This window comes from Eutrigla gurnardus (genome assembly GCF_963514095.1).
Source record: "Eutrigla gurnardus genome assembly, chromosome: 6".
Taxonomy (NCBI): Eukaryota; Metazoa; Chordata; class Actinopteri; order Perciformes; family Triglidae; genus Eutrigla; species Eutrigla gurnardus.
In genome coordinates, this window is record NC_139920.1 from 10,919,933 (window position 1) to 10,945,397 (window position 25,465).

Genomic DNA, 25,465 nt, shown 5'->3' on the forward strand with positions numbered 1-25,465 from the left:
CTGTTTAACGCACAGACGGACACACTCACAATGTGTTGTCAGTCACTCACGGGTAACTTCATACACTTTGTGTTCGCTCAGGTGGCAAACGTAGCCACACGTCAAACGGCTGCGAATGTAAACTGTCTGTGTGATACAGGTGGTGTCTGACAGCTCACCGAGTTTATTCTACATAAGTATGCAAACACGTGGGCGGTTGTGTATTTGTAACCTACAAACGAAGGTTTTATATGTATATAATACTTGGGTGCACATAACACTTAAATAAACAACAAGAAACCGGACTGATCAACTCGTTGTCAAGACAACGTCCAACACATTACAGCATCTTTTGTGACTGTTTGTATATTGTAGTCTGGAAGTACACCAAAAGCAGTTACATAACTAGTACAAAATATTTGTCCATAGTTGTAAAAGGATAAAGTTGGGACTCAAGTTTTAAGAATGTGGAGGAAGTAGCTGATGGCTCTTTGTCATTCTCTGACTCGATGTGATGCAAGAGGAGCCGTTTATAATTAGAAATAAGTTGAAATTAAATATAGTCGTATGTAAACATCCACACTAGTGGGAGGTTATCTGGCCTCAGCGCCGTATCAGTTCTGGGGCCTCGGTCACTCTGGAGTCGTCATTTTAATACCATTTGCCTAATCTCGGTACAAGATGGCTGCAGATGATTGCCAGTGTATCCGGGATGTAGCGGCCTTGATGGATGTGGGTCCGAAAAGACCCGGCTGATAACGCCGACTCGTGACGTACATGAGCAAGACCATGCATGAGCCCAAGTGTGACGTGGCACCGGGATGCATGGATGTCTTGTATCATAGCTGTGAGTGCAGCTCATTAATCTCATTATCGGCGGGGCTGGCGGGGCTGGTGGGCCGGGGCTGGCGGCCCGGGCTGCGTCTGCTCCGATTCAAGGCTTCCCTCCGGCTCACACCAAAATAAGAGCACTTCTTACTTTTCAGGCTTCTGCATTCTTGTCTGGCAGCTGCGCATGCATGTTGTGGAACAGAGTTGAGAACCTCTTAAGCTACTAATGATGTGGAAAAGCCGACTCTGGTCTGTAGTAGGGAAGACATGGACCTGCAGCTCCTCCAAAACCCTCACGCATCGGGGCCCTACGTCGAATTCACTGAGAGTACAACGTCTGTTGCACTGATTCAGACAGACTCGTGTGGCTTTAAGTGATTAGAAAATGAACGTCGGCCAATCCATTTATGTCATACGCAGTTTGTTTGAACTTAACTTAAAGCTCTGTATTTATTTGTGCAGGAATCCCAAGGAATGCTGGCAACGGGTGCATTTGTGGTTTCACGTAAAAGCAGCTTTGTCATGTGTTTGCATGTGTGGGTGAGGCAGAACGTGAGTGAGTGTTTATGCGTTCGCCAACATACCTGTGTCCACTTGCATCTGTGTATGTGTGTGTGAAACCCCCGGGGTTAATGGCATTAGCAGGCTGTGATTGGGGGCTGATGGCTTTCTGCGACCATAATAGCAGCTCTATTAAGTGTTTACCGTGAGCCATTCCACATGTCAGCTGTAGTCAAGGAGCCAGAGACGGAGGGCTGAGGGGCCGCAATAGTCTGGGACGCTGTGAGGGAGGCAAGAGGAGGAGGGAGGAGAGGACGGAGGGGTCAGCTGGCTGCGGAGGGGGGGGGTCTAGATAAGTCATACTTAAAGCTGTGGTTTGGAGTGTCTTGGAGCAAGAATAAGGGATTAATAAAGTATTTAATTCTGGTACATTCACATTAGCAGATGTTGCACATGAGCAACAGGGTTTTGGGTGTGAAACAGCATTTCTGCAGCCACTGGTATCACAGTGGTGAGAGTGCACTGTGTGACCTCTACAGAAGTATTCTGAGTCAGCAGCCTGCCTTTGGTTTGTACCAGGGATTTTCCCGCTGCCGACCAGCTTTGGTTGTGCTCTATCTGTGTTCTATCACAGAGGCATATGGAAAGGATTAAATTAAATATAATACACTTTCAGAATAAAAAAAAAAAAAAAAAAAAAGAAGTGGCAGCCACCACAGCTGAATGCTGAAGCCATGAAAACTCCTACTGTATTAAAGGCACAGTTTCTGGGAATCCTCAGAGACATTTATGGAGAATTGCTGCTTTTTCAATTTAATGTCATTATAATAGTTTTCTTGTTTGCCACAAAATATTAATAGACCCATTTAAGGAGATATGACAGCTATGTTACAGCAAGTTTCCTTGAATGACAGCGGTTTCAGCCAATGGCTACGAGCTCGGGGTGGAGTTCAACAGCTTTCTATCATATCTAATTAATTTCAAATCATATTAAAACATTTTCATGTTTAAATAGTTTTTGACTATTTTTTCTCAAATTCAATAGTTTAATTTATGTTACATGTTTGATGGCTTTTATGTCTCTTTAACATCTTGGGACCATGTTTAAAAGGAGTGTCACTTTATCATCTTATCTCTCTGATTGGTGACTGGATCTTTGGATGAACTAAACTCACTTACTTTGTAAACTGGACAGTGTGGATATGATCATCTAGCATGGGATATGTTTTTGTATCATAATATAAATGTTGATAGTAAATGCTCTCAATGTTAAATTGTCAAATATTTTATGGATTAAATACACAGGTGGGATTATAATTTCAGCTAATTTAATATCTGACAGAAGATACTTCATCACATCGGTGAACAAATCCTGCAAATCCAATATTATCAGTCCTCATTTGTTTGCAATAAAGACAATATGGTGCATTTCTAATAGTTGTCATATCGCCCCACACTATTTAAATAAGAGGAAATGTGTTAGACTTGTCAACAAGGTCAGATGTTAAACTGACAAAGATGGAAAGGAGAAGCAAACCACAATACAGATTTCCAAATAGTTCCATCAGAAACAAACACTGTCACTGACGTAATATACATCCATGTTTTTATACAGTCTCCCAACAAAACGCAGCGTTTGAACTTTGCTCGCCAGGTTTCCCCTTGTGTGTTTGAGAATATAACTCAGGTAAAGGGGTTGCGGCTGGTTGCAGGGGTCAGTATCTGTCTCTGAGCCGGAGTCGAGTGTGGAGTGTGTGATGGGGGTCATCCTGTGGCCATGTGAACAGGAAGGTGCGGGTTCAGTGTGAAGGGCTGAACCCCTGAGCTGTTTATCAGATAGCTAATGAAGTAGAGCAATCCTGGGAGACGCGGGAGGGGAGGGGGAGGAGGTGCAGCAGAGGGGAAAGGGGCCTAAAGGTAAAAGGAGGGAGAGGAAAAAGTCAGAGGGCTGATGTAAAGTATGTTAGAGTTAAATGTGGGAATACCCCGAGTTGAGCCAGCGCTCTCCCCTTAGTTATCCCTGAACGGGGGGAGAAGAATGAACCACAGTCTCCCGTGATTTCACTGAGCTTTATTCCCACTACATGGAGCAGAAAAGTCCACATCGCATTATTTATCACGTTTCCTGGTTAAAAATCAGCGGAGGTCATATCACTCAGCCCTAGCCGTAAACATTTTCTCTGGCTGCGAGAGGAGCCGAGCTGCGTTCCCAACTCCCATCATCACAGCCATCCAGTTTACTACAGGCCACACATTCATCAGCCTGGTACCAGGAAGAGGGAAAGAGCCCCGCTCATTACAAGTTCAAATAATCAGCCAGTCAACACCATCAAAACAATATCACAGCGTAGATGTCAGTGTTTGATATTACACTGTTTACAATGAAACTTAATCCGGCTCATATTGACAAAGGAAAGGATGAATTATTTTAAAATGGCACAATGTGGATATTCCTCTGATTAAATTCTCATTAAATTACATCCACAGGCTGTATTGTTTATGTTTTATAAAAAAAAATGTTTGTAATTGTCAGGCTGCTAGTAATTATAGTTTTCATTATCAATCAATTATTTTTGGATTCCCTGTTTTTTCTACACAATGAAAACTTTGTCAAAAATGAACATCAAAATGTCTAAAAATGTCTTGTTTTATCAAACCAAAAGTCAGAAATCTAAAGATTTTTTATTCTAACATTATATAACAGAAAAACCCAGAAAATCTTTACATTTTACAAACTGAAAATTCAAGTCTCACGTTTTGCTTGAAAATGTATTAAAGATTACGCAATTATCAGAATTGTGATTTGCTCTCTGTTTCATATATTTTTATCTACATCAGATCATATTGAAATAAAGTTGACTCTAAAACATGTTATTCTTTCAGCTGAACTGCTGATTAGATTCATAATTCATGGGGAAAAAAACACACTTTCCATAATAGTTTTATCCTGTTCTGTCCCCTTAAAGTTTCCCTCTGCCCCTTTTGTTCCTGTTGTTCCCTGTAATGTTTATCTTATGCACGTGCACGTGCGTTATAAGATTATTTAATCATCCTGTCGACTAACCACCAAGAAAACATGGAAACGATTGGGAACACAGATTCTAGCGGCGCTGTGGTCGTGGAAAATTGACCATGCTTGGATCCGCTTGTTGTGCTGTCCGTCCTACGCCGAGGTGCTAGCGTCGGCTCGGGCAGCGGTGTGAGAATCTGGTGTGTTCATCAGAGGCCGGAGGGTGAGGGGTCAGGCTCAGGGGAGCCATCAGCTCTGAGCGGTCAGTTGACCCTGAACGATCCTGAGATAGCGTGGCCTCGCCTCCCCAAGGAGGAGCATTCCATCGCTGAGGGTGTGTGTGTGTGCTTTTGTGAGTGTGTTTCACCGCAGACGTGCAAATACAAATCCACAACCAGCACATACAGTGTTTTAGTACACGGATCTTGATCTCAGTACTTCTCATTAATATTTCAGCACAGAGTGTTTCATATTTGCCTTGCAATTTGATATCTATGCATGATCCCCAAAACATTATTTCTAATGATTTAGCATTGCCATTTGACCTTTCCTCTGTTGCCATGGTCACACGTCACAATGTTGCTTATACACGATACATTGACAAAAATGTATTACTGCTCCCCAGAGGATGACAATTTAACATTTTGGTGCCTTTAAAATATTAATGCCCCAAAAAGAGTATTTCTAATGATTTTCTGACCCTCCATCTGGTCCTGCTGTCAGGTCACATTTTAGCCCTTGAACAACAACATGGTTCATAAAAAAGTTGACATTAAATATGTGGACATTCATGGCTCGCAAAGCATTTATCCTGACATTTCCTCTAGCAACACTATATGGCACCATTCATGCAAATGTCGTGCAAATATAGAAATGAAATGTAGTGAGTGAATCTTGCTGTGGATAAACCCTTTTATCGGAATGTGAACAGTGAAGTTTTGGAGGGGCAGCGACTGTTGGGGTTTGGGGTTTTTTTTCTGTGTGTTTCTACAAACGACACACCTGTGAGTAGTACTGCAGAGGGAGCACATAATCTGCTAAATGTGCAGAGGGAGACGGCCGTCTCTGCTCCGTCCAACTGTATCACATAAAACATCCTGATATGGCTGGATGGAAGACACACACACACACACACATATAAACTGCACTGATGTGATCCTCTGAGAACGAGACAGGCAAAGTGTTTAAGATACCTCTGTGGGACGGAGAGGAAATCAACTCCACACCTTTCTCCTCTAGAACAGACAGTGACTGTGTGGCTGGACACATTCAGAACGTGTCGCTGTTAACGGTGTGGCGAAAGCTTGATTGCAAAAGTTATCCATAAAACACAACAAGAGGTAAAATAGAGTTGGAGTTTTGTTGTTCACTTAAACAGCTAAAAGCACCTGTTGTTGCATTATTATTTTTTTCTTTTACCATTCTTCTTTATAGTTGTTTGAACTGACCCAAGGAAGCAGACAAATGTCAGCTCTTTATGTAGACATTTTTGACACCAGGCATCGACAGGATGTGTTATGAGTTTTCTGTCTGCAGTGTCGTGATCATGAATTATGTACTCATCTTTGAGAAATTAAAGAGGTAACACCCAATCTATTCAAATTCAAAAGGGCGTTTGATTTTAACACACTTGGTCTCTTTTCCAGCTCAAATCATTTCTGAACCAGAAATACATAAGAACTGAAATAAATTAGCAGAATCAATTCAAATGTAAATCATGACACTTTCACCATGAGTGTGATTGCGTCCTGATTTGATATGCCAGTGCATTTGTCTTTGTCCCCTTTGAGTCTTTTCTAATCAGACTAGACATGCCAGAGGTCAGCAGATCTGACCTGCTGGCTCTGGTTCACCATAAATATTATGGAAGCTCACACAGACGCCTTGGCTGGCTGTAGTGCCGGGTCCATTAAAGGATTCAGACTATCGGCTTTCACTGGGGTATATAGGCTAACGACAACACTGCCTGCACAGCATATACAAGTCCGAGCTTGATGCTGCTCTACTTTCATTTCTGGACGTTTATCGTCTCCTAAACTTTGCTATAAACGTTTGGCGTCACTTTAAGAGTTTGGTCCACGTCAGTTGTGTTCATAGGTGCATTCATGGCCACGTGTGCGTTTTGTGTGTGCCAGCAGCACAGTGGGCCTCTGGGAGCGCTCTGTCCTCCTTTCCCACGGTATTTGTCCCAAGAGGCCCCGGCGGTGACGTCAGGACAGAGGTACGGGCGAATGCCCCGCTCAGAGGTCGCAGGTTCACTTCCTGTCTGTCAGGACCAAGTTGGCCGGAGTCCAGGGTGGAGCGCTGAACTGTCGTTATGATCTCTTAGTGGTTTAACCTCTCTGTCACTGTCTCTCCGTCTCTTTCAGGCTATGTGGCTGATGCTGCAAGAGGAGGAGCCAGAGGATTTCGTCATAGCGACAGGGGAGGTGCACAGCGTGAGGGAGTTTGTGGAGAAGGCCTTCAAGCATGTGGGGAAGACCATTGTGTGAGTGTGCACAGATACACAATCCTATTTCAGACATTCCCATAAACGTTAAGGTATATTTACATGTCTGTATCATGAACACGCCCCCAAGTCATGTTTCCATGAAAGTCACAGCAATCACAGGACACACCTTTAACATTTTAACACTTTTCCAGTCTGGTTTGGATGCTGACACGTTAGCATGAACTCATGGAGATACTCAATGCATGAGGGATTTAACCATCATTAAAATAGGAGTTCAGTATTCTATGAGAAATTGTATTGTGGGATGAATAGATTTTCAGCTAAAGCACCAGGATGGTCATCAAGCCAGCAATGTTACAGGCTCCATGTCTGAGAGGGGCTAGGTTTGAGAAACGGTCTGCGGTTCAACGCCACGTTTCAGTCCCCTCCTCTGTTTTACCTCCCGTTCACCTCCCCCTCACGTCCTGCAAGACACTGACATGTTGGTGGAGGTGTGTGAGCGCTGTGTTGATTTCAGATAAAAAGCAAGGATGACATGTTTTGTCTGCACGAGACGTAAAAGAAAAACAAACTGCACAAGAAATAATCAGGGAGGCAGAAGAAGGGACAGCAGCTGTGGGGAATTCTTCTCTTCCTGCTAAGATGTGTGTCTTCTCCAGGTGGGAAGGAAAGGATGAGAAGGAGATTGGCCGTTGCCAGGAGACAGGAGTGGTACATGTGAAGGTGGACCCGAAATACTTCCGTCCTACTGAAGTGGTAAGTCAGGTTTCTCATTGTGTGTGGTGTTGTTGTTACTCAGACAGACCACCGTGATCACTTTCACTTTGAGTATGTTTCATTGTAGAGAGTTGTAGAAAGCAAGGGATTTAAACAACAGTAATTTAAAGAAGCAGAATGGTGGTTTTGCACATTTTAGCCAATGAACAAAAAAATATGTAATTTATTTATTTTATAAATATTCTTGCCTGCCATTCTTTTATTTTTTTTTTTTTTATCTGGAGCATTTATTTCTGCTTGCAGTGCAGTTTATCTGCGACCATATCAACAAACTACACTCACTGCTGATGAATGAAGCTGGTCTACTATAATAATGTGTAATTCATACAGAACATATTTCCTGTTCTATATACCTGACCTTACCATGAATGCAAGGTGTTTTGTCTGCATGTATCTGATTGCCGGTCATTGTGTCTGGGGCCGTACACTTATCAGCTGGAGCGGGTCCATTTGACAGCCTCGGGCTGCTTATTGTATGCTTTTAAACAGCTGGAAACGAGCCAGTCCACCTCTTTAAGAGTAATGTGGGCTGCATCCTGCCACTTGGTGCTGAATGGGTGCTCATATTCAGGCAAGCAACACTGAAAATGTAACTTTAATGGCATGTGTTGGATTGACTCACTCAGCTGTTGAATCAATGAGAAGCTCATTCAAAAGCAGGGCAGAAAAGTACGTCTGTCTTTTCATCAGCTTGAGCGGCGAGCATCCAAACCCCAAAAATTAGCCATCATTTCATCCCTTCATCGCTGGCTAGGCGTGAAGTGTCTCCGATATTTGGGAGGTCTTTCTGTCATCGCTGTGGCCCAGGGGTATTGTGGCTGCTCCCCTGCGGAGGGTGTAGGGTTACCCAGGGGTGTTGTGGCCAAGATTAGCTGTCAGGTTCTAAGTTTAAAGTCAGGAGCTCCCCTCTGCTGAGATCTGGCCTGGTGAGATTAGAGCTGAGATCCAGTTGAGTGATGGCGGAGGATTAGCGAGGAGGCCCTGCTGACTGACTGCGGAGGCGATGGATGGAAGCGCCGGTCTCACACCTGGGCCTGTATTCTTTGTGCATGTCGGCTCATTCATTCAAGGTCTTAACCCTGGATCCATAGTGAAAACTATTCCAGACTCCGGTCTGACCAGCCAACTGTGACGTATCGGCAAAGAAACAGTTTGACGAGAGCTTTTGTGATGCAGGAATAATAAAATGAGAATAGAACTTGTAGTTTTGATGCCAGCCTATAAGGAAACCATGTGCATCAACAGAGCTAAAACTAGTAGTTAGTGATTTAAGAGATGTAAAATGTTGTATTTGTTATATTTATTAAAATACCGCAAAGATAGAAACCCCTTTTAATTGCCACACTAGCTGTTGGTGTTTGTGCTTTGTTGTATTGGATTGCAATGAGGTCATTCTTAAGTTTTGACCCTCTATAAGGTCAATCTAAATGCTTAAATTAAATAATTAAAAAGAAAATAAATAATACCTGCACAGTCAGCATTTAGTTTTCTAGAGATACAATACAGCTGTTCATCTGTCCGTCAGGTGCTTCATCTAGTCTCCATGTCCATGCATAATGACTAAGCAGCAGTTTAATTCCCAGAAACACGTGTATTTCTGAGGGAACAGAAGGTAAAGATTGCAGGGATAACCAGAGGGAACCTGTTGGGTTACGGTGGGCGATTTCTCTGCTCTGTCTCACTGTCTCTTCATTTCTTTGGTCGGGGCTAAAGAGACTGCAGAGTGTTTAACCTCTGACCCCTGCAGACAGGAAGTGACTGACACCGGGCTCACAGCTCAGCATTGTGGCTCTCCTGAAGTGGAAATACCTGTCATTGTGTGTGTGTGTGTGTGTGTGTGTGTGTGTGTGTGTGCGTGTGTGTGTGTGCGTGTGTGTGTGTGCATGTGTGTGTGTGCACATGTGTGTGTGTGTGCACGTGTGTGTGCACGTGTGTGTGTGTGCATGCATTAAGAATACAGCTGACTCAGATTCTTTCAGGGTCGTTTGCTGTTTGGGTGCAAGCAAGAAGCTGTGGATCTGTGTGCAGGAGTGTGCACATGTGGCTATACTAAAGAAGAGTGGGTCCTCGGGCTGTGTGCTAATATATATGTAATTCATCATTATCCCTCAGTCAGTGTGTGTGTCTGACATGAGCTCATTTATCTCCCCAGCCCCTTGGGATGGGCGAGCAAGCGAGGCGGGGCGAGGGGGGGTTAAATATGCAGGTGTGCTTCACATGTGGCGCGAGTGTGTGTGTTTGCGATGCTATAACCGTGTGCTTGTCTGTGTTTCATTTACAACGCCTCGGGGCTGCAGAGGTGGCAGTGAATTTGTCTCTGTGGTCCCCGATCCCGTTAAATGGATGTGAAACATGCTGGTTAAAAAATCTCCAGAACAATAAAAGCTACCACCTTTTTCTGCACATCGTCATGTGATGGAAAGACGTGTGGTTTGGAGCTGTCAGGGTTGTTTTGAATAAAGCTGCAGGTTGGTTTCAAACTGCTCCAACTGTCATTGCTGCTGTTTGTTTCCATTGTATCAGGTTTGCAGGGCTGTCCATCACACTCGTCAGCCTGTGGATCTCTGCCAGCACTGAGGTTTGGCTCAGGTGAGCAGCCTCTGCCTGAGCCTTGCAAAGGTGTGTCACGGCGTATTATGCACTAATAGTTATGATTAGTGTTGGTTGCCAGGTGATATGCAGCACCGTGGCCATGGATATTTCTAGTGTGATCCGATGTTTTTCTCCGTCTGGTTCTCATGGTCGTGTTTAGAACTTGTTGAGAAATGTACAAAGCTGGAAATGACTGTGAAGTTGGTGCATGAAGGGAATGACAATAGGTATGTGAATTAGCACCGCATTGTAGATGAATTAGGTGGAGTAATCTCCTCCTACAGGGTGTGGACGTGTGGGGTTTTTCAGGTGTATTTTCTACATGGGAGACATCCAGAATAGAATATGCCAGAAAGAAGAAAACTGCAGAAAGCAGTGATATGAGCAGTCATTTCGTATTGCACCATACATGAAGCTGTGGGACATGCTGAACCCTACACTTCCTAATGCAGGGGTTTTTAAAGTCTGATACTGTGAGCTCTCCTCAGACAAATGTAGAGTCCAACCTGGAACCCCCAATAATCCTGAGGCTGATGGTGCTGTCACCATCCTGGCTTTATCTTAAACTTCATATCCATCTGTGTGAATACATCCACATTGGTTCTTCCCTCCTTTTAGTGATCTGGTGATATGACCTCTGTTGCCTTCAGGTTGACCTCAAACCTCCTTTACTCCCTCTGAGGCCACCGTGAATCACTCTACAGTCCAAGCACAACAGCTCGATGTGCTCTTCATCATATTTCTCTTTTGGCTTCGCTCCTATAGCAGCAAGCTGTAATCACATTTTGCTTCTTCAAGTATTTTAATTGTCTCGTTGAGCTTCGTCTCACAACTGCTACTGTTGGTGTTTTGGTGAGCATCACTGAAAGCATTTTTTTTTATTGTAGCCACTTTTATTGGACTGTCCCTGCATGGCAAACATCCACGTCTTTCACACTCCAGATCCCCAGTTTCAAATGCATTTATAATTTATCCCAGGAAAAGCTGTGATAACCCTCATGACGTCACTCTGACATAATCGGGCTATTTTATTTTATTAAAAGGCAAATTCCGAAATTGTAAAAAGTCTCTCCATACAACTCTATCCAGTACCGTAGTTTGATTTGGCCCAAAATGTATGAAAATAAATGTAAAAGTTCATTGGAGATTTCCTCACAACTTTGATTGATTATATCTGCAGACTTTTCTCTTTTCCTAATATGCATTGCAGACTTTGTCTCATTTAGCACTGGAAGCACTGATTGCTCATGAAGACCTGGTTTTGGACTGCGGTGGTTTGTGTCTGTGCACGTATTTGTGTTGGTGTGTGTCTACGTGCGGATGCAGCCGCGCTGCCATACTTCCAAGTTCATGTGTCGCTGCAGGGGATAAACTGCTGCGGTCTGAGTGACAGCGCTGTGGTTTCTGGTCCAACCTCTCAAGCAGAGGAGGAGCTGAAGTGGTGATGAATGGGAAGTTGTCTCTCAATCTGTCTTTATCTCGCTCAATCCCATCTGTGTTTCGCAAAAACTGCTCTGCTGTCATTTTCTCAGCTCACCTCTTCGTCCTTCCAGCTCTTTTGCTCTTATGTCTGCGTCTCAGTCATGGCGATGTAACAAACATCGGTCGACAACGCAGGAATGCCCTTCCAGGGGAGATTATTATCCACCCATCAGACAGTTACCACCTATTCTGCCCGTAGATCAAAATCCTTCAGCTGTAGCTGTGAGTCTTTTTTCCATTTGTAGTCTTTTTTTATTTTTATTAATCAGGTCATTTCAGAGTTTAAAACTGTATGAAAATAGTAGGAAGTGCACACCACAAGTTCTCAGGGCCCAAAGTGACATCCTCTGATGAGGAGCTTGATAAATCACTCCATTGATAAATCGATTGTCAAAATTTGTTATTTTTAATTTCCTGCCAGTCAATTAATCAACTACCTGAGTAGAAGACCAGTGCATGACGCTGACATCGCCGTGGATCACAGTGGCATGAGTATCTCTGCGGTGCTTGTTGTGATTGACAAAGAGGAATCACCGTCAGAGGTTCCCATGTATCAAACAACGGCAAATGTAAATTAGGCTTCTCTGGAGTCACGTACCAGCATTCCCCGCGGTGCAGTCATACACTGTCAATACATGACGGATCATCCTTTTGTCTTAAGGGTGCAGGTTTATTCTTGTGCATGGCAAACATGTGTGAAAAGCGGGCGTGCTACATACCTCCGCCTCCGCCGCCGCTGCTGCACCGGCCCGCGTGACTCGGGAGTGTCGAATTTGCGCTGCTTGTACATGAACTGACGCACCATAAAACAGGGTTTATCTTTGTGTTTATGCAAAAAGAGGAAAGACGCTGATCAAATAAATCCTGCTCTTATCTTTGCTCTCAACCTCTGCAACATCCTGATACCGCGTCAGGCCGTGTTGTCGCTGGGCAGCGGTGCCATTGTTCTTTATTTATTGGCGGTAAGAGAACATTTCACATTCCTTCAGTCCGGGCCAAAACAAATCCCTCAAATGTAAATGCAGACAGCTTCCACTTAATGCAAAAAATGAAAGAGATCTTGCAGAGAGACGGAAGCTGGCATGAAGTGATGTGGGTTCCTTTGGCACCTGTGGGATTTCTACAGAGAAGTTGCCAGGCCTGTTTTTTTCTCTCTTTTTTTTAAATTCAGACTGCAGGTAAGAATCAAAAGCTCCCACATCAACCCCTAACAAAAGCCCTGTTGACACACCACACCTCACCATATGACAACCGTCCATCCACCTGTGTGTGTGTCAAAGTCTGGATTCTAAACTTCCGTCTTGCCTGTCATTCCAGCGATGAGATGTGCGTAACAAATTCCCCACAAACACACTCTGCTGTATTCTCATACGTCATCAGTCCCGTCGTCATCGGATGAGGACCTCAGACAATAGTTCCAGTGATCCAGGAGAGTAAAGATGGCGGCTGTTGTGGTAACCTCTTTTCTGACTGTTGGCAAGCAGAGTCGACCCATCTGTTGAGGTCATCAACGTGACAAAGGCATACCTGAACTGCTTCGGTTACGAAATAATCTTTTTACATTGTCAAGCTTTATCGAGCTTAAAGGGCAATTCCACCCTCGGCTACTCCGCCACAGTTAGATATCATCAGTGTCTGATGTTGAATGCATTCCTCGTGGCTTTGTGATGAAGTGTTGTGACCTGCCTCCACTACTCCAGTTAGTGATCTCATGAGTCTCACAGAGCCTCCTTTGATCGCTCCCACAGATGGGGCCTGAACGGAGCAACGCTGGACACACAGCTCCAAAACCTGGTTTTCATGCCGTGTGTTATTGAAAGCCACAATTAGAGCCATCGTAGAGGGGGTACGGGGTCCCGAGGCCAGACAAGCCACATCACTATGCAGTTGGCTGGTCTAGTTCACGTTGAAGTTGATGTGCACGATGTCATAGTGCAGTTAGACATGGTATGCATTGTGATAACATATTCAAACAAAAGGAACAAACATCAATGCAACATGTTTGGTTTTTTTACAGTTCCCAAATACGTACTGTGTGTGTACTGCATACCCATATAACTGTATAAGACACACCCAAAACACAAACGTGCATACTTTCTATAGCAAAATGAAAACCACAAGCAACATTACAATGCACTCATTGTCTCGGGCCGTCGCTTGCTATTAATAGCAAAGAAGAGCCGAGTCCTGTACTATTCATATATTTTACATAAGACCTGCCTCAGAAATGACAACATGATAACATGACTATGACAATAGCCCTCTGTTTCACAGTGGGTACCTATCTGCATGGTTGTTGAATATGCATGTAAAATGATGAAAAGTAGAGGAGAAAAAAAGCTCTTTCTGTGAGGGACGGATCCCAAGCCTGATCACAGCACTTATAGATGCAATGCTGTAGCTGCACTTTTAATATCTCTGTCTTGGTATTCAGAGGACCAAGAAAAAACAAGTGTAACTTTACTATGTTTACCTCTTCTTTACAGCCAGGCATTATTCAAACTCACACAACTTTATTTTAACTTTAAGTCAGGGTGTCAAGGACTCAAGAGACTGTGGGAAAATTACAAGTGTGAACAAAATCACATGACAGCTCGAACATTTCCAAATGATGTTATGGTGCAGCCATGAAAACATGGCGGTTTTAATAATTCATTCAGGGTAAGCATCGTATAGTTTCAGTGAAGTGTGACAACAAGCAGAGACATATATATATTATAAGATGTGGTCATACATTGTGGAACAGAGCTGTATTTTCTAACATCGAGGCTGCTTAGGAAATAAATTTAAGGGGGAAATCCGAGTTCAAGAGTTTAATGCGGCATAATATATTTAGCAGGTCTGCAAGGAAGTACCAGGCTGGAGAAACGAGCAGCAACACATGATCTCCGAATATACACTATAGATGGAGTTTAATTCCAATATGACACGTTTTTTACATTTTAAAGAAAAAACGAATATACCAAACTGGTAGAGGCAACGCTTTTTGTAACTCTATTCAAAGGAATCGAAGCAGTCAAATAGTTGTTATTCAAATAGGGACAACTCCCACTCAGACAACCGCTCCTTAAAGGGTCATAGTGGTGCATTCAACCATAAACCTGAAAGATGACGGATAAATTGGGCTGAACACTTTTTCAAAAGCCTGAGAGAGAAGATGACACCTTGCCTACTTTCTCGCTGTGTGAAGTGGCCCTGCTCGTCAAATTGTTGGTTTGGGAAGGTAACACTCCGTGGGACACACTCCCCCCTCCTCCAGTGCCAAAGGGAGGGTTTACAGGTGCTGCGTGACCATGGGACAAGCACTTTGGTTGAAGCAGAGTGACACCTTTAGAGGCATCGTGGTGTTTTGTTGTAGCTGCAGACATGAGGTGCTTGGTTCGTTGGCCTCGTTGAAGCAACGGAGCAGGTGTTGGGTTTCATTCGATTCCATGCAGGCGGTCCAGACCTCCATAAATCCAGTCCCGGGATCCTTGTAGTGCTGTCTGCACACACAGAAGGAGTATTACACTCTCTCTAATTGGGAGAGGATAGGACGAGCTCTGTTTGAGAAGCTGTCAAGTGTCGTAGTTTCTCAGCAGATATCTTATGGCCCTTCTTAAATCCACACCAATTACTGCTTTTACTTTCTGGACGTTGCAGCACATAGTAAGTTACTGGTAGACGGGTCATGCAGACACGGTAAGATCGCAGCGGCCACAGTGTCAGATCCCACTCTGGAGCAAATTCTTTATCCGAACGATGAGAAAAACAGGTATGGCCCCACACACATGTGTGCTGCTGACATAATGACTCCTGGCAGGCAGTAACTCATACACTTCTGTCCCTGTGCCCCAGAGAAGATTTTAACAGTTGGTCTGTTTTTGTTGCGTAATATTTGCTATTTAATGAAGCCTGAAATATGGTGGCTATTCCAGACTTTCTCAGTATCGGCTTGGAATTCTCTTCAGGCGTCCAGTTGAGAGGTTTTTCAAAGCACAAGATGCTCTTGAGACCATCAGCTCTTTCATATTCCACTTCAAGGAACATTTTTACAATCTGGGTCTGATTTTCGCTCTTGTGGCTATTGAATGTTTGGGCTGTTTGTAGCGTTTTATCCTCCAGGTTGATTGGGGAGATGCAGCACCGTGACGCTGCCAGACAAAGCTCGACAGTGATGAATGCTCAGGCTTCCCTCTAAAAATGGATATCTACAGAACAACGCACAATAAACTTTGAAAAATCAACCTCACTGTTTTAAAAACAGGAAGAAGAGTGATGGAAATGCGTAGAAAAGTGTGTAATGACGCACTGACCCACTTTTTCCACTCTTATTTCACCGCTCTCAACCCAGGAAGATGAGAAACTGTACTCTTGAATTATAGTTGGGACCGTAAACTTTTTAATGTGACCATCAAACTCACAGGTGTCACATTCCAGTTCAGTCCAATTAAAGCCGTTTTTAGCTGACGTGAAGATAAAGGTGAAAGTTTGCCAAATATCTCCCCCGATCACTCACGCATGACTTTGAAGGGATTTTTCATGGTCCAGCTTTGACCTTCTGTATTTGTGTTGGTGGTGAACGCACACAGTTTCACACCATCACAGCTCTGTTACAGTATATCGTCTGTGTCATTGAGTTTAATGATGAATCAACACTCTCTTCACTGTTCATACACTGAATCAGAAAAACAGCTCTCCAAAGATTCATTATTAATGCTAGTAGTTTTGGGAAATGCCCTCTCAGTGTCGCTAGTTTGCAAGCTGAATAAAAGCTTGAAACATCCCTCCGTTAATATATCAGTCAGTTCATTCCTGCTGATGACTTCTGGGTTGATTGATTTTAAGTGAAGACTTGTTTGAGCTGAATACTCCTGCTACACGTACCCCTTCCTTTGTAGATCGCACAGTTTTTGTAGAAGGGACGTTTTGGGAATGTCTACCTTCATTTTTCTTTTCCTTCCAAATGAGAAGTTTAGTGATACCAACTTGCTCCGAAAGCTCTTTCTAGCAATCAAAAATAATAACAGTATCACATAACCATAAGGAAAGATGTACAAAAATAACACTGTGAAAGAAATGGAATTTTCCTTTTAAGGGACTGTTTTGCGGTTATTACCAGTCTGTCACAATATTTATCAGTCGGAGTCAATGACCTGCCAAGGTAGCGACCTGCTAAATATGTTGCCCTAGACTCGTAGATCTGATTTCAGTAAGGTCGTAGACTGAGGTATTCACCTTTATCATGCAGTTAAATATGGATTTGGACAATGTGGGCCTGTCTGGTCTGTCGGTATGGGATAGGGAGGAATGAGCAGCTATTATTATCCTGCTTTATGTCTCTGGCAGTGCACTGGTGTCAGTCAGAGGCCGGCGGTGGAAGCCAGGGGCCAGTTAGGACTGCTGGCTCTCTGAGGTGCTTCATCTCGGAGGCCGAGGCAGCGAGACCTCTAACTGAACCGCAGCCGTTTGGACGGAGAAGTGCTGAGGCAGCGAGCTCAGCCCAGTTCACAGGGTGGAGCTCCTATACTGTACTATAGGTCTCAAAGCAAGAAGAGGTGGCGGTCGGCTGCGGGCCAGGTTGTGACTTTATCATCATGCAGAACATCATCCCGAAGCTCAGATTCACACGTCGTTGTCAATTAGGCTGTTTTATTCCACACTTGTTCCTCAGCCGCGGCAGTTAGCGCCAGCATCTGTGATCCATTTGTGCGATTTATGTGTCAGAAATGAGTCTGTGTTTTAAAAGCAGCATGTGTCTGTGTTTCCCCGTGTCGTATTGGGTGTTGGCGAGCAGACTGAGCTACGGGATTCCTCGGATTCCTCTTAGTAGAAGCCAGTGATAAGGGGAAATGTGAGGTAAGGAGAGGCCTTAATGTTCTGACAGCAGTTTGCAGCGTTGATGGATGGAGGTGAATGTTTGAACACCAGACAGACATAAAGGAGCACATGGCTTTTATGAGCAGTAAGATTTATCCGTTGAACAAGCTTTGTCGAGCTCCACCGGCTGGATTTATGGCACTTGATACACGAAACAGCTATCAGTGCTGAGTCTGGATGTTTGGCAGAGGTGTGCGGTACTTTCACACACGGGGAGCATGAAATATTAGCATTATTTTAAAAGGTTTCCGTATATTAAGGAGGAATTGGGTGTCCTTTTCCAAGATGGTTCACAGTAAAGCCTTTCACTTTTCCTTTACCTGGAAAAGCGTTGTCTGGAAAGATCGCTGACAGCCAGGAAGGAAGGAAATGGTTAGAAAAGGAAAAAAGACAAGGTTGCAGAAAGTGGTCGCACATTTTTATTCCTAGTTTTTTTTCAATCAAGCTTTCACTCTTTGTCCTTTAATATTGAACATCTGTTGGTATTGAGTCTCAATAGGATATTATTTTTTTACAATCCAGTTACTAGTTTGATAGCTGAGTTTCTGTCCATTTGGAAAGTACATCCCGGATCACAGCTATCTGTAATGTTAATAACGTCAGAGGAGACGGAGAGGAATGTTAATCTGGATCTGTTGTGACAGGAAGGTTTTGACAGAATATGAACATCCTCTCTTCCTCAAACGAATGACGTAGTTAATGTTTCAAGTGTAGTTTTTTAAACAATGGCACTTCTATTAGAGGTGTGGTGCACCGGGACAATGGGACTGAAATAGAGGTTAAGCACCGGTTTTATTAACCCAAATCATTTCCTCTCACTGGATTGGACAAGTCAAGTCATTTTATTTATTGCACTTAATTTCACCCAAAAACACATTTAAAAGTGTGTCTCCTACTAAAGTTAGACTCCCGCATTAAACGTAGATTATGTTATTAGAGTACGATAGTCAACAGTGAAGGAATCAAATTGGCTTTATATCGTTCATATTAATCAATAACATGATTTAGTAGAAAACTTCAACTTGAAAATCAACTTTTAACTCAACTTGTTTTCTGTTTTTTTTCCCCTCCATTATTCCACTGAGCCATGCAGGGAGTGTGAAGTAGTGTGGGGTTTGATGTGTCGTCATGGTAACAACAGCTTCCCTCTACTGTTTGGCAGTATGTCCGCCGTGTGTACTCACATTTCCATAGGCCTGCTTATCTGATGAAGGTCACTTCCTCTCCGATCATTTACACCAACTATCACTCTCTCCTCATGAAGCCATTTCCTCTCTCTCTCTCTCTCTCTCTCTCTCTCTCTCTCTCTCTCTCTCTCTCTCTCTCTCTGTCTCTGTCTCTCTCACCATCTCCCTCTGTCTCTCTCACTCCCTCTCTCTCTCTCTGTCTCTCCATCTCCCTCTGTCTCTCTCCATCTCCCTCTGTCTCTCTCTCTCTCTCCATCTCCCTCTGTCTCTCTCTCTCTCCATCTCCCTCTGTCTCTCTCCATCTCCCTCTCTCTCTCTCTCTCTCTCTCTCTTCAGTTCAACAATGTTTTCTTAACATGAAATACCTATAATCTATAGATAGGTATTTAAACATAGTTGGTGTGTGTGTGCGTGTGTGTGTGTGTGTGTGATCGCCTGTCAGCCCGCTGACACAAAGCTCTTGCTCCCTTGTTTGATTGAGAGTCAAACTGTAATTAAAAGTGATTATGTACTTGAGGAACCACGACATGATCAGAAGCAGATTTGTGTGGAGGGAGAGCACACTCGTGCTCAGTTCACCCACAAGCTCATGTTAGGTTTGGGTGCGGTTTTCTTTAGTATAGGAGCTATGATTTAAAGGCCTAGGCTCATGTCAGGCATATGTATATCCTACTAAGTGGCTTGTTTGACGGAGGCGCTGGAGCCGGGAGTATTTTTCCCCATTCAACTAAGAGACACAGGACGCTCCTTGTTGCTATAGGTTTTTATGCTGTATACCATTTCAGTCTCTGATAAATCTCTTTTTTTCTGAGTTACTCTCAATACTTAGATACCATTTACATTTAGGGCAATACCCATGAGCCTCAGCCATAATTCCTTTGAATCAGAGCCGTAGCAAATTTTTAACAAAACACACAACCACAGTTGATGCATTCAACCAAAAGTGACCTACAACGCAAAAGTGAGCTGAACCTATGTTAAGTTTGTGCTTGCTGTTAGTGGCATGCACAACAGAATTTTACACTTCTCACCAAAATGCACCTTTTTATTTATTATATATTATATATATATTACATATTTTCGAACTATGAGGAAAGGTCCAAATACTAAATGTTGGCATTGCCCAGATGCTTATACTAGATGCAGGTTCCCGGTACTATAAAGTGTTGGTGACTGGTCAAGCAGATCGACTTCAACACGCAGCCAAACAGTGCAGGGACAAAATTAAAAACATGTTGCTATGAAGCGTGCAACCAAAAAGTGCTTATTAGCACAAAAGAAATGATGAAGTCATTCCAGCTGCTGCCTTTTCAATAAAATATATTCTACAAGTTCCGGATATGAGAATCCTCAGGGAACATGAAGCTGCTGCAGTGGGAAGAGGTTAATTGTGCAGAATGAGGACTTCTGCATGTGGAAGCCATGATTCCCAAAATGTATCCTCCTACGCTGCATTATTATTGTAAAACGGTTGGTATCCTTTGTAGGAGGTCATCACAGTCTCGGCGTTACCTCCCAGAAACCCGATCCTCTTTAGCAGTATAAATACTTTAACTGGGGTGTAACAGAGACACACCAACACAATGACACAAAGAGGCCAGCAGTGTTTTAAACATGTCCAGTTCTTTGTGTGAGTGGCCCCTCAGATCAGAGAACTGTCTGTCAAGGGGACGCTAAAACGCTGTGTGGGTGAGGGAGGAAGGGGGAGAGTGTGGGAGAGAAGACGGAGGGTTTCCGACGGACGCCACTCCCTCGCCACGCGTGAACTGATGTGAATTTAGGTGACGGGAGGCTTTAACCCCTGGGAAAGGGGGAAAAGGGACGGAGAGGGCTGAAAAATGGGATTGACCCTTAACCTTGAGAGTCTGTAATGTGATCCTGGTATCTCTATTGTGGAGGGAGAGGGGTGTGGAGGAGGTCACCGGGGGAAAGGGAAGGTAGCAGCTACGCCGAGCTGCTGATTAGAACTTCCTGTGGTCAGCCACAGTGCTGCAGCTTGGAAACATACGCACACACAGAGGTACACTTCGGACAAACAGTGCATTGAAATATGTGTAAAATCATAACATATCTGATGTTAGGCAGGGCTGGACTGCATAAAAAAACCTTCCAAAACACGCCAAATATTGTGTAATCACGGGGAAATGTGCGAAGCCAAGCCAACCAGGTCACCGTGGATGGTTTCTAACCTCAAAACTCGGACGAGAATTGATTAAAGTGATGAAAAATTCAAGATAAGGTTACTTGAAATGATTTGCCGTTTAATTCACCTCAGTTGAGATAATATGAAGACATGAATTATTTTTGCTGCTTTGCTGGTCAAAAAGATGTCCATACCCCTCCATGCACTTGGAGTCACCAGTGCAATAAATGGGAAGCAGACCTGGGTCCTTGCTGAGGGTTTTGCTCCACATGGACATGGCAGTAAACCTGAAAACATTCCATTATATGAAATTGGACTTGTTACAAGATATTTCCATAATTAACTTGTACTTTCATAATTCTCGTGCAGCGACCTCACCTGCTGTCGGACGCTGCGGTTGAGTTATTATCAGCTCTGGAAGATACCATGATGGAAATCGCCGCAGCGTTGTTTTCTACCTCGCCTGGTTTAATTTACGTATGAATAGTTCATTATCAGTTTGACCTTTATTGTTGTAGCCCATTAAGATTTCAAGTAAATATGGAAATGAGAGAGGGCTTATCCACAGGGAAGACGGATTCTAAAGGAGAGCCGAGCGTCACTGATATCAACGACATGCAAAACAGTCCGGGGACGTTGCGTCACCACCAACCTATAAGGATTTGAATAAGTTGGGGAGCAGGAGGGTGATTTATTTTTTTAATGAACATGTCTCCTGTTTCCGTCTTCCCCTCTGCAAATGTGACGTTGAGGGGAGGGAGGTTTACTCGTTCCTCTACAGCTTCACTTGCAGTGAAAGTAATCTGTCAAACTTGTCAAATCTTGAAAGAAGATGAATCTCTCCACCAGTGACAAAACTCTGGGAAACAATGGGATTTGTAGTCTAAATCTTACACTATTGGCATGTAGTTTGTAAACTTATTTTAACTAAATAAAATGTTCAGGCTAACATCTTGTCTTCCACTCTTCAGGAAGCAAATAACTCAACGTTTACTAGTCTGAGTCTAGAGGTTGGGCTCTCGGGGGCAGAAACTTGGCTCTGCAGTAATTTATTGTTTAATTGAGCTCTAATTGATGCAATAAAAAGCCTGGCTGCCAGCCAAACTCTGGGTTGTGTAACCCCTCAGGCTTAGCCAACTACCATACCAGAGGATGTCAGAAACCAGCGTGCTGTTGGTTTGAACACCAGCTCCTTAACACCAGCAGTTTGTGCAGGAGCTTTAGTCGGCTTGTAGGAGAAAGGGAGATTGTGGATTGTGTGTGTGTGTGTGTGTGTGTGTGTGTGTCTGGCAGTTTGGTATTTCCTGAAGGAGTTTCCTCCTACCGTCAGAGCGGAACCACCCTGGGGCCCTCAGCAGTCCAGCCCACAGCCTGACCCGGTACTGCTCCCAGAGAGAAACGGAGAGACACGGCAGTAGTGTGGAGCCACGTTAGATATGAAGGTGTAGGAATATAAAGGGCCATTGATAGCGACGGGGAAACACAGAGGAGTAGGTTGTTATTAAGGCAGGAACGCGCGGTCTCGTCGAGCGCCGTCTCTGGTTCTGCTTCAGGCCTTAGGCAGCCGTCCAACGCGGTGAGAGTGCTGTGATGCCTGTATCTGCGTGCTTTGCAGTTATTTGTGCCGTGATGTCAGCGTCGTGATGGATACGTGCATCTTCATCACCCTGTAGTAATTTCATTGGCCCAGAGATAGCGAGGGGAGCTCCGAGGACTGTGGGCCAGGGTTCCTGTGCTATCGTCGGCGCTGGGCCCGACGAGAGAAACCTGCCAGACGAGGTGGAAAGAGAAGAGAGGGAGAGAGCCTTGCTGACAGGCTGAGGGAGAAAAGGGCGAGCTGTGTCAGCCTGCGTCTTTGCCCCCTCGTCCCAGCTGGGCTTGATTACCCAGAGTTCTCCACTGAGCAGCTTCGGGGAACATGGCCATCGGACTGTCAGAGGGGAGAGGAGGGGAGGGTCTGGGCAGGGTTTCAGACCTCAACCCCCGAGCTGAACTGGGACCAGTCCCTTACACAGCTATGAATCTTTTATGAACGATGCCGTTTTCTATTTTGAATGTCGGGCTGTAATTTGAGGATTATGAGAGCAAGAATAAAAAAAATAAATCTTGGCAAATGTAATGTATTTCAGGTTATATCTGGTTGTGTATGCAGCATTTGTTAACTTCAGAGGTTAGACTACATCTCCCATAAAGCCCGCTGCTTGCTGCCCTAATAAGGATGTTATAACCTGCTCCCCTTGTCCCACAGACGAGCTCGACTAAGTTGTGTGAATAAAATCTGTCACCGATTACAAACTTGAATTCCACAATATTAATATCCAGCGGATTAGGATGCAGTGTTTTTTTTGGAGTAAATTTTGGAGTTGTGGGAATGTCCGTTTTGGCTAATTACCTTCGGTAAAAACTCCTGTAAGTGCATTACTGCCAGGTCGCAGTCCTGATCAACGATGTGCAACAGGAAGACACAGTCATCATTCTCAGCCCTACACGTGAGAAGAGCTGCCAACATCACATCAAACAATCTCCGATCCCATCTGATAGATCGCAATTAATCCTGTGGCACCCTTTTTAGAAATCATAATCAGATTTATAATAGTGCAACCATTGCTTATAATAACATGTCAATGTTCCAGTATCAAATACATTCTTTATTTGAATTACTTTTAACTTTAGACGCCGTCATCCTTGTCTTCATTGTGATCATAACAGTAGATATGAGCTGAGAGTTTGAGACAGGAAAGGCAGGAAGGAAGGAAGAAAGTGAGCGAGAGATGGAGATGTAGCGCCGGCTCAGAGCTGAGATTTTAATGTGTGTGCGTCGCACAGAGCGCTGTGTTTATAAATCACAGAGTCGGGCAGTGTGTGTCTTGCAGGGCCGGTGTTTCCTGCAGTGTAATCTGAGTCTCTGGTGGAATGTGTGAACCACATCCGACTCCACTCCACTCGAGCCCCCGACTCACTCAATATCCCACTGTAAACAACCCGGCACTGCCAGGCTTTCTGGAACGAGACAGGTAGAGTCCCTTAAAAAAAACACACACACACGGAGAATACAGGCGTCAGGGCCTGAAAATAAAAGCACATTGGGTTGAATAGTCAGCGAGAGTCCAGGCTGGAAGGTGATATCCAACTGGGTTTTCTGTAAGGAACCTCTTTTGTGTGTGTGTGTGTGTGTGTGTGTGTGTGTGTGTGTGTGTGTGTGTGTGTGTGTGTGTGTGTGTGTGTGTGTGTGTGTGTGTGTGTGTGCGTGTGTGCGTGCGTGTGCGCGTGTGCGTGTGTGTGTGCGTGTGCGTGTGTGTGTGAGAGGTTTAGACTAAGAGGTTAATTGTAGTGTGACCTCTCTAATGTCTTTCCCTGGCTTGTTATCTTGATTGGGTAATTAATTCTTGGGCTGCCCTCTTCAGTCGCCCCAGTATTCACACACTCATATGTCACACACACACACACACACACACACACACACACAACCGAACCCTTCTGAACTCAGGAGCCCCCACATTCCTGTAACCCTAAGGCTGCTCTGTCGCATTATTTTTCTCTCTCTCTCTTGCTCTCTCCCCTCTTTCCTCCCTCTCTCTCTCTCTCTCACTCTCTCACTCGTGCTGAATTCATTTCTCTCTCTCACTCAGTGATTCTCGGGGCTCGCTCGCCCGTCATATTGTGCTCCCTTCCTTCCTCCCTCCTCGACTGCCTCAGCTGCGATGGAAGAAGCGTTCACAACTTTTACGTGCGAAGAAAACGTGGAAAAAAGCAACAACAAACAAACAAACATTGTACTCGTCTCAGTAACTGAGACCTTGAATTGTGGTGATTTTGCTTGGGTGGATTGAATGGGGCAATAAACAGCAGCAGTCAGGCAATTAGACAGGTTGTAAACAAGACATTAGTCTAGTTAGATCATCTTAACCACTGTATTTGATGGTAAAACATCAAATGAACGTTCCCATATGTCATTAATTACACCTTATGGCACTATAAAACACAGAGAGTGGCACACTGGCAATTATGGTTGTTCAACTGGTAAATCAGTGTGTAATTAACGTTTACGACAAACAACCTCTCCTAATGGCCTTACCTTTGTTCTCTCTCCCAAAGTTTCACTACTCTGTTTGTCTAATTTCTCCGTTGTGTTTCTTGTCCTGTCTGACCTAATTATTTTATTGTGTGTTATATGCTATCAGGTATTTGATTCCAGTCCACTTCTGTCATGATATTAGATCAGCATATGTTTTGTATGAAAAGTATTTATCTGCAAATGGACCGGTAATTACAATTGTAGTGGACTTTAAAGTGAGGTATAAAAATAGGCTAAAATGGAAATACTCCAGTAAAGTACTGGAGTGTGTTTAGTTACTCTCTCACCTCCCTCAGTCTGCGGGACGGAGCGACCGCTTCCTCTGAGCGACAGACAGCTGTTTGTCTCCCGGCTCTGTCTCTATCACCAGCGAACAGGCGTAGAAAGAGAGAGTCGGCTGGAGAGGGAGGGAGAGGGAGAAGGAGTCTTTCCTGCACACTCTCTGCGCTCTCTCAGGTTCTGGCTCTCCCTGTTTGGGCACGATGAGAACGGCAGATTATTGGGGCTGATAAGATGAGGAATGCTGCTCGCAGAGGAAACGCCGTTCTAGAGGAGATGTAGCCTATAGAGGACTGTT

At 44.1% G+C, this 25,465-nt stretch overlaps 1 protein-coding gene across 1 annotated transcript in view; it reads left to right on the forward strand.

Annotated features, from left to right (window-relative positions):
- Positions 1-25,465, forward strand: part of gmds (GDP-mannose 4,6-dehydratase) — a 151,392-nt gene that overhangs the window by 112,570 nt on the left and 13,357 nt on the right. Inside the window, exons 8-9 of the mRNA XM_084011737.1 lie at positions 6,691-6,809; positions 7,433-7,529. Coding sequence (XP_083867863.1) covers positions 6,691-6,809; positions 7,433-7,529 — 216 coding nt within the window. The remainder of the gene's footprint in view (positions 1-6,690; positions 6,810-7,432; positions 7,530-25,465) is intronic.